The 10,484-nt window shown below is 38.8% G+C and overlaps 1 protein-coding gene across 1 annotated transcript; it reads right to left on the bottom strand.

The window, feature by feature from the left end:
- Positions 1-334: 334 nt before the first annotated feature.
- Positions 335-10,427, bottom strand: Kif19A (Kinesin family member 19A; the record flags this gene model as incomplete). Its single annotated transcript, XM_088241586.1, has 11 exons — positions 335-461; positions 1,027-1,185; positions 2,069-2,198; positions 3,438-3,651; positions 4,780-4,942; positions 5,534-5,542; positions 7,183-7,443; positions 7,697-7,812; positions 7,932-8,097; positions 8,834-9,034; positions 10,171-10,427. Coding segments are annotated over 11 exons (1,803 nt in total), but the record flags the coding sequence as incomplete, so codon positions are not given.
- Between the last annotated feature and the right edge of the window lie 57 nt (positions 10,428-10,484).

Raw genomic sequence — 10,484 nt, 5'->3', positions numbered from 1 at the left:
TCCACATATTTTAATGACTGGTTTCATCACTTCTAGTACCTTCATTATAAAATTAAATATTTATCATAAAGATACCAGTCTCAAAGACGTCGCGAAAGCAATGAAACCAGTCACTGATTCAAATTTGTGGTGGAGGACCAAGATTTTCGCCAACAAATTTGGACAATGATATTATTTCCATTATTTTTGAGAGAATTTGCTCCAAAGCTTTTTATTAAGAAGCTGGAGTATGGCTGTAATACATTTTGAACTCCTTTGTAAAATGCGGTATTAATATGATACTAATTTAATGTATTTTTCATTTTCCTCAATCATAAACTACGTCATCCGCTAGTCATTTGACATCTATGGCTCCTTCAGCATCATGTTTCTTCGGTATAGTATTCTCCTGGAAATCTGGTTGCGCCGCGATGATGCTGTCATCGCTCGATGATCTTTTTATTGCTCTACTATTTGTTTGTCTGTAACATAACAATCATTTTACTATATTTTAATTGTTTTTTTTTTAAATCAAAATATTAGCATCAAAATAAATCAACTTGCTTTATAATAATAAAATGTATTATAAATAAGTTTCTTGGTCTTCTTCGATTTCTGCATCCATCAATATTCGAAGAGTAAATCTTTTTAGACATTCTTTCGCTGTCCCTTCGCTTTACATGTCCAAACCAAATGCAGAACTCCTTTCTTCATTTTGTCGATAATGCTTATGCCAGCCTTACAAAATATATGAATCTGACATTAGTCCACCTATCATACATAGCTTTATCCCACATTCGCCTGAGAGATCACATTTTGAAAGCATTCAGCCTACTTTCATCCTAGTTTTTCCAATTCCATACTTCGCTCCCTTAGATAAGGTTCGGCACCCCGATTCCATTATTAACTTCTTATTTTACCTAAAGCATTTATTTGGCAAGGTTTATTTTTGAAGTAGCGCTCCCCCTCCTTTTAACATCTTTATGAGTCTTTTACAAATTCCCCTACCTGCTTTGATAAATTATTTTGCTTTCTAAAGTGACTTACAAGGCGGGAGTGCTGGGGAGGCGAGGCAAGCGGACAGGTGCCCCCAGGAGACGGCGGGCCGGACTGGCCGGGGCCGGGAGCCACTCGCTGTCCCCGCCAGAGCTTGAGCCCCGTCCCGAGCCGGAGCTACCACTCGACCACTGCACCGATTCCACCATGCTTGAAAGAAGATAAATGTATCAAATATATCCCGATAGCTAACAAAATACAGCTTAAGGGTCAGATATTGGAAACATCACTTTGCATCATTTCAACAGAAGCAATATTACTGATGATATAACAGTCAATTCCATAAAAGTAATTTGTTAAATATCTAGTGCTAGAAGTCTCAAATTGAAATATTTTAAATCTTATGAGAAACAAATGCAGGAACCAGAGAATTAAGAATAGTCCAGAAACCGCATAAACTACTCTTAAAGGAGTAGTTTTACGTTTTGGCCTATTAGTTTTTTTGTAGACGTCGCTCAGTACGCAGCTCCCGATTTGAATTCAACTATGCCGTGTTGTGTCGTTTTAAAGTATAGAAATACTGCTGGGATAAAAAAGGAACAGGATGGGATCACATTTCATGTGTAAGTAGAAAATGCATGTGTAAGTAGCAAATGCATTACTTAAAAATTGAATTATTTTTCCATCTGTCAGATTGTCAAAGAAAACAAAACGGACATTTTGTTAGTATTGCCAGGAAAGTAAAATATTTATGCTACTTTGCTCATCTACTGAGAGAATTAATGAAAATTGGATCTCTTGGATTAAAAAACTGTTAACCACTGTTAAAAGGCCGCATACTTGAGACAAATATTCGGTCGGGAAAAATGTGCCCGTATACAACACATAATGCAAGGAAAGCTATCTTAGCTTAGTATACGACGCAAAAGAGCATCATGGCTCCGAAATCTTCGCCAGTAGTTTGGAATACCAAATGCAGCAATACTCCTCAGAGTGGCCTGAGATCGAGAGGAGTTTCAAGCGATGGTCGCCAACCTTCGATAGAAGCGGAACGAGAAGAAAAATACTGGATTATTCCCTATTTTGTACTCACTTAGAACTGATGGGGGGTAGTGTGAAGGAGTTGAACACCATCGCACTGTCTGTGTAGGTAGAGGCGTGGATTTCTTGTTGGTACAGAGTATACAGCTCTTGTAAGTCTGGAGGTAACTTCACTCCCCCCTCTGAAATCCGCAATTAACATTAATATTGTATACAAAACCATAGCAGGGCACAAAATCATGTAAGTACATAATAACAAAATAGTTTATATTTGAGGGTACTACAGTAAAACCTCGTTTTTACATTCCTGAACTTTACGTTTTCCCGCTTTACACGGAAATATTTAGGTCCAATTTTTTTTCCATATATTCTCATTCAAATATTCCCCCCAATTAACGTTTTATACGTTTTTCATTACCCCGATTTTACGTTTAAAATTTAAAATTAAAACTCATTTAATCTGTCAAAAGACAAGCCGCGCGCCGCCGCCGCCGCGTGAATGGAGAAGAAAATCGAGGCAAATAAAAAAATGTGTAAATGGTGCAGTGTAATTGACCGTTTTGTTTAAGAGTCTAATTTTGACATTTCACATGCAGTTGACGCATGTTTAGGAAGAATAAAGTTTTTACATCAATAAATTACGCGATGCAGAAAGTTCAAAGGTTTGGCAATAGAAATTTTATTTGAAGTTATAATCATAATGTGAAAAGAATATAGTTTAAACAGTTATTATGAAAGTGTGAAACAGTTTTGCCGCGATGTAGATGACAGTTGAAATTTTGTGATGCCATACTAAAAAAAGTGATACCGTATAAATAAAATTTCCCAATATTTAGGGAAAAAAACTTAGTATGCATTTTATGCTAATTCAAATTTTTTTTTCGTGTTTTTAATGTTGAATACCTACATAAAAATATTTAAACACTAAAAAAAATACAAATAATAATTACACATTGTAGTATTGCTTGAAAAATTACAATATATTTTTAATGAAATCATAGATGATCATGAGTAATCCCCAATCATGACGGTTCTTACAATTTTTCTGCTGTATATTTTGTACTAGTCTAGTCTAGTAAAATAATAATTATATTTTTTTATACTTTCTTTTTTTCCATACATTTTTAATTTCCTCACTTTAAGAGTTTTCCTCAGTTTTAAACTTTTTTTGTTGCTCCCTTGAAAAACATAAAACAGGGGTTTTACTTTAACAAACCCGGCGAAATCCATATTTCTTTATTTTGATCAAATCACAAAAAACTGATACAATAATAGCTAGTTCTACTCAAAGATGGAAATCAGTTCTAAATAAGCTCCTGACGTCACTTCGACCTGTGTCCTCTTGTAAATTGATTACTGCCCTTAAGGCTATAAATGCTTTCATATCTAGCAACTTTTGCAATCTTCTTCCGGTTACTCACCGTCCATAATCTGCCTCTGCCTGGTGATGATCTCGTCGCTGAGCTGCCTCTGGCGGTCGTACCTCAGTAGCTGCAGGTCCCTCCTGCGCAGGTCCGCGGCCCGACTCGCCCTCTCCCCCTGGAGGGCCAGCTTGTCGGCCTGCAGCTCGTGGACCCGGCAGGCCAGAGCCAGCAGCTCTCGCTCCTCCTCGCTACTGGTGCGGGAAGGTAGCTCCTGGTAAAACAAAATAAAAGACATTATAATAATTGTAATTATCCAAATCTGTTCTGGCTTCTTGCATAGTAGAACTCGTTGAAAATACATTTTATTATAATATATACGGTGAAACCCCTGTTTTACGTTTTTCAAGGGAGCAACAAAAAAGTGTAAAACTGAGGAAAACGCCAAAGTGAGGAAATGAAAATTGCATGAAAAAAATTAAATTACATAAAAATATAATTATTATACTAGACTACACAAAATATACAGCTGAAAAACTGTAAAAACTGTTATCATTGGAGATTATGAATTATGACCTATGATTGAATTAAAAATATTTTGTGTTTTTAGCGCGGTGGCGCGCGGCTCGTTGTCTTTTGACAGATCGAATGAGTTTTGAAAAAATTTCGACGTAAAACCGGGATTATGAAAAACGTTGATTGGGGGGAATATTTTAATGAGAATGAAAAAATGGGACCTAAACATTTCGGCGTCAAAAGCGGGAAAACGTAAAATTGAGCAACTTAAAAACGAGGTTTTACTGTAATGCGTGTTGTGATATTTATTTTATTATTCTTTATGGTGGCCTCTGAGATCTAATGGCTGAGACGCTTGACCCACACATGTAAGTTTTCGGGTTCGATTCCCAGTTAGAACACAACAAAAATAAAAGTGTTTTTTCTCAAGCCTAAGTAATAAAACTTTACTGTATTAGGCTTTAAAGTAAGCTGTGTTCGTCTTTTTCCAAATTTAAGCATCAAAATTAAAATAAAATGTTCTTTGCCTTTCTTTGAACATATTGCTAGACGTGAGCCAGACAATCTAGAAAAGGCAATAATGTCTGGCCGAGTTTAAGGTAGAAGAAGCCGGGGTAGAATCCCATATCGATGGACTGACCAAACTAAGGTAGCTACGGGGCTAAAACTTGATGAGTCGGTTCGTCGGGCTGAGGACAGACTCGAGTGGAACACACTAATCAGAAGTGTTCGTGGTTGTCACGATCCTCAGCATTGAGGGACCGACTTGGAAGAAGAAGAAGAATTAGAATGATGAAAATATGGAATGAATTCTTCACTGACAGAGATAAGTCAGTGGGTTAGTAATGAGGATTTTCCCAGTCTCCTTATTCAGTGGCAGACTCACATCCTCGAGCGCCGCTCCTTTCTTCCTGACAGCTTCCAGTTCCCCTTCAGCCGCCGCCCTCTCCGCGCGAGCCCTCTCCTGTTCCTGCTCCAGAGCCGCGAGCTCTCCCCACGCCTGCTCCACGGCTACCGTGCCTTCCTCCGCAGAAGCGGTCGCCGACCTTCTACAAACAGACATGGATAATAAGTGACAATATTTTTACTACCTTTACTTTATTAATACACCAAAAAATATGTCAAAAACTTCTGCAGAATAGGGAAATATCACGTACTATGAATACCGATATAGCCATTGCTAATGGGAATTCCATATTTGCAAATTGATTTTTTTATGCTACTAATAATTAGAAAAAAATATTTTTTTACTGGACAGTATTTCATGGACCTTTATTTAAAAATTTAAAAACAAAAAACGTGATATTTCCCAATTAAATGTTGACATTGTCTTCTGTTCAATACAAGAAAATTTCTTACTAATTAAAACAGACATTTAGCCAATTTGGGTGATTTATTACATGTACGCTTTTCTTCTTTATAAATGACATCATCATCATTCTCCTTTTTGTATCCAGTGGTGCTAAGGGCACTGCATTTATTGAACAAATACAGAAATCTTCGATCATCTCTTACACGAAGGTAATGGGATCAGTCTTTTACGCTTCAGGTGCAGCTTAAAAGATCTTAAAATCAATATTTTACGTCCATCCTGACAGAAATCGAACCCAGGACCTCAATCACTACACAATGAGGCAGACTTACCTCCACTCGATTTCATTATCCTGGATTTTTTCATGAAAGCAGTCATCCAGTCAAAAACATTCGTCCAGTATTTTGGTTCTATTTCACATATTGAACAATATTATTCATCCACCTTGGCCATGGATCAAAAAATCTAAATTAAACAGATAACAGGTTGAAGAAAGGGTAATTTCGTATTTTTCGCTTTATTTTAATGCTTTATAAAAAATGTTACAATCATCCGATTTAAGTCAAATATGCATCTTTCTGCTGAATAATTTGTTGCTAACGAAAATCCAACTTCGTAATGCCCCTCTCGTAGGAAGTCCTTGTCCCTATTGGCAAAAAACTCGGACAACCGATTTTCACAGGCCTCAATTGAGGCCAAATTTGTACCCCCAAGCGCGTTGGTTATAGACAGGAGCAGGTAATAGTCACTTGGTGCCAGGTTTGGACTATGGAGTGGATGCATAAGAACTTCTCATCCAAGCTCCCGGAACTTTTAGCACGTCATCAAAGATGTGTGTGGCCAGGCGTTGTCCTGATGAAACACGATTCCTCTCATATTCAACAATGCTTGCCGCTTCAGTTCAATCGCCAGCTTCAAACGGTTGAATTGTTCACAGTAGAGGGCAGAATTGAGCATTTGGCCATAGGGGAGTAGCTCATAGCAGAGTATTCCCTGCCAATCCCACCAAACACACAGCAACACCTTCCTGGCCATTAGTCCTAGCTTAGTCACGGTCTGGGCCGCTTTGTTGGCTTTTGACCACGATCTCTGTCGCTTGACATTTTCGTAAGTAACCCGTTTTTCATCATCAGTCACCATCTGCTTTAGAAATGGGTCAATTTCGTTGCTATAGCAACGAAATTTTATAAAGCAGCAATTCGCAGATGGCAATTCGGTTCATGAGGTTTTTTGCATCAGCTCGTGTGGCAGCCAAACATCGAGCTTTTTTTAAATCCAGCTTTCTGCAAATGATTCAAAACGGTTTCATGATCAATATTCAGCTCCTAAGCAATGCTACGACTTCTAACATGACGGTTTATCTTGATATTTTCCATATTTTTACCTACATTTTCGACGACAGGCCTGCCAGAGCGTGGTGCATCATTCACCTCCACTACACCAAAACGAAATGCTCGAACCACTTTTGTGCAGCATGAACCAAAAAAGTATTGATTCCGTATACACCGCAAATTTTTCTGGTCGCTTTCGACCCGTTTTTCCCTTTCAGGTAGTAAAAAAGTAAAATATGGCGAATTTTTTCCTTTGAAACCTCCATACTCGACGCACGATAGTTCACGGCTGAACCCACCAAGTGCAATACTGACAAAAAAACGTTTGTAGTTTACGCTCAAATCTTTACAACGCCGTATCATATAATCAAATATGACCAATAATGAACGAGATATACGAGATAGTTGAAAAAAAGGGTGCGAAATACGAAATTACTTTACCCCCAACCTGATATTATCACAGGTACACTTTATTCTTTTTAAAAAACAAATGACTGGTAAACATTTAAACTCAAAATGATAAGAAGTAGTACAAAACATATCTTGGTGTGCTGCAGAACCATTTGAACCAGAATCCGTTCTCCAAGACTAAAACCTGGTGGAGAAGTGAAAATTGAACAATGTCAAAAACATAAAATAAACTCACTTGAAGCTTTGTTGTGTAGAAAGTCTAGATGTGGTTGGTGCATTATACAGCCTATTATTTCTGGACTCCCAGTGGCTAATGACTAGGTGCTGTCTCTCAGCATCCATGGCTAGTCCCAGAAGATGACTGTCTAATTCCATTAATTTTTTTCTAAGCCTCATCTGTTCCTGGAAAGTTCCTACAATGGCGTGCCTCAAGGCTTTGAGTTCGCCACTTTTTTCTACATTGTTATTTGCATTTGGTCCTGCCGCCATACCAGATCTGGAAAAGTAAATATAAGCTTTAGAGATTAAATGTTGGAGGCTACCGACGTAGAAAGAAAACGATCTCTTTTGTTTTTTCCTTCCGTGGCATTTTTGACAGCACTGGGTGTGGTCGACCAACAACCGCGCGAGACCTTGCGTACTGTGCAATGTTCAGGCATGACACAGAATTAATATAATCAAAAGGAGAAATAGAATTTCCTACAATTGTAGAATAAGTAATTAAATAATTTCTGATTAGCGCCCCTTACCTTGGTCTTTCTTCTTTCATTTTAGTTCTTAATCTAGAAATTTCATTTTTCAATTCATTTATTACAGTTCTATATTGTGTGACGTGGTAATCTGTATCCAAAACATTTCTTTTGACCTGAAACAAATAAAGCACACTATTACACCCATTCATTTCTTTTGACGGGGACAAAATACCAAGTCAGCTTTATGGAATGCAGAAAAATTTAGACATTCGGAAATTCTTGTAATAACTACCTTATTGGTGATGTGGTTGGCTCTATCAGCATACAGAAGAGTGTTTCTACTTTCCTCCCGATGTTCAGCAGCCGGAGATACGTGTGCCACCATAACCGTCCGACAATTCCCACTAAGAGCTTCCTTCAAGAGTCTCGTTAACTTAGAATCTCTGTAGTTCACATATCTGCAACAAACATTGTATAATTATTTTACAGACAGCAGCCCCGGATCTAACGGGATCTTGCACCCCGTGACTTACTAAAAAGAGACGAGAATATACAAGTTAGTAAATTAATTCTATCATGTTATTCTCCCTTCCCTTGTAAGCAAGAGTCTGGTTTTTTGAGCCGACTGAATCTATGGTAAGTCCGGTCCGGCTCTGACAAGCATCTTCTTCTTCTTTTTCTTCAGCCTTACTCTCTCCACTGCTGGATAAAGGCCTCTTTCAAACGTCTTCATTCCTTCCTATCACCCGCTTTCATCATCCACGTTTTACCGGCAATTGAGGCAATGTCGTCGACCCATCTTTTCTGTGGCCTTCCAACACTTATTTTGTTTGCCCATGGTCTCCACTTTAATATTCTGGGTGTCCACCTGCCATCATTTTGTCTCGCCAAGTGTCCTGCCCACTGCCATTTCAATTTCGCTGCACGATCCATGATATCCACGACTCCGGTTCGGCGCCTTATTTCTTAATTTCTTACTCTGTCTCTTGGACATACACCGAGCATCTGTCTTTCCATGGATCGTTGCGTGCATTTTAATTTCTGGCCGCTTTTTTGTGTTATAGACATGCATAATGAATAATATTTATTTCATTTTGTGACCAACAGAAAACGTGGTAGTATAAAACTACCTTCTGTAAACATTTGGTTGCGCCCTCCTGATCATTAGGTACTAGGTAGAAGTGGAAAGTTTACCTGGCGCCCCCCGAGAGAGCGGTGATGCAGTTGGCCAGCGCCAGCAGCGAGCGGTTGATGTGCGCCCCCTCCTGCAGGCGGCGCCCCCGGGAGCGGGCCACGTGCGCGCGCTCGCTGCCCGCCAGGTCCACCAGGAACAGGCGCCCGCTGGCGCCCCCCTGCCCCTCCCCCTGCCCCGACGCGCATGACGTCACTGTGACACTAAAGACAAAACTCGCATCAACATAAAGCTATAACTGAAACAGCCATGAAACTACACGCATTGCTAATTCAAACAGTAAAGATAGAAACTTCAATATCCTACACATACTCGTATTTACTAACCTCAAAAAATAAAATACAAATAAATGCGGGATTGAGAACATTCAGACATCGAGAAATATTGAAACTACTTTTGTTTTCAAGTAATGCAATATACCACACACCTATAGCCCGCATCTGTCGGGAATATAATATATACTGCCGAAACAATAAAATTGTCATTTTTCATGGTACTCTCTCAGCTTTTGCGAATAATCTCTTAGGAATAAAATTTATTTACTAAGTACACACGTGCAACTTATTTTTTATTGCATTGAATCCTGTATAAAAAAAACAAATATTAAAAAATATGCATTACATCTTAATATATAAAAATCTATTTTGTGTAATTCTATAATTGAAGATATACTCGTATATGCATGTAAAATTGTATCGACGAATGCTTTCAAATTGTATGTTTTCTAGTATAAATCTTTGTTGAATTACCTAATAAAATATAAATAAAAAAAATTTAAAAATGTAAAATCAATTACCTAATAAAACTTCGCTGATCTGAAGTGACAGCTATTTTTAACAATTACAATGATCGAGCGATCTCACACTGCTAACATCAAATAAATAAATAATAAAATTAGGTAAATATGGTAAAATCTAAATTTGTTAAATATTGAAAATATTTTTGAGAAGGAAATATGAAAGTCTAGGGCTTATGATCAAGCTTACGAATGGCCACTTTACACACTGTGTAACATTTACGTTTCTGCATATGCCCACATTTTTTCAACTCCTCCATCAGTTGACTTTTGTGAAGTTAAAGAGCTGAAACCTTTATTGATGCGGGTGAAATTCATCTGACTGAATTTTTTCACCTACTAGGCTACCAACACATTTTAAATCTTGTAGGTACTTCTCTTCTACCAGTTAGTTTAATCACCAATGTTTCGGAAATGTTTAAATGTTTAAATGTTTGTAATGCTGTTTTTAAGACCGGGGTCTTATCGGTTTCACTCGTACAAAAAGCAATGTTTTTTGTCAATAAACGAGTCACTCTTTTCAAATCTACCAAGTCGGGTTACCTGAGCAGCGCGTGGCTCCGGGACGACGTCTTGTTGGCGGCCGTGGGCTCCACGGCGCGGGCGCGCGCCCCCCGCTGCAGCAGGGGCAGCGCCTCGGCCGCGCTGCGCACGCGCGCGGCGCTCAGCCCCGCCACGGCCGCGCGCCCCCCGGCGTCCTCGCGCAGCTCCAGGCCCCCGGCGCCGACGCCGCCCTGCCCGCTGGGGCTCAGCAGGTCTCGAATGTTCTCGTTGTAGATCTCCAGGTAAGACATGGTCACCTGAAGAAAAAAACAGCATTTTGTGTCTGTGCAGAAATTTAAAAAAAATTAAATATA

The sequence above is a fragment of the Micrasema longulum genome, unplaced genomic scaffold (assembly GCF_059751315.1).
Source record: "Micrasema longulum isolate JH-2025_06_02 unplaced genomic scaffold, ASM5975131v1 h1tg002977l, whole genome shotgun sequence".
Taxonomy (NCBI): domain Eukaryota; kingdom Metazoa; phylum Arthropoda; class Insecta; order Trichoptera; family Brachycentridae; genus Micrasema; species Micrasema longulum.
The sequence above is the reverse complement of the archived record's forward strand: the minus strand, read 5'-3'. Positions and strand labels throughout refer to the sequence as shown.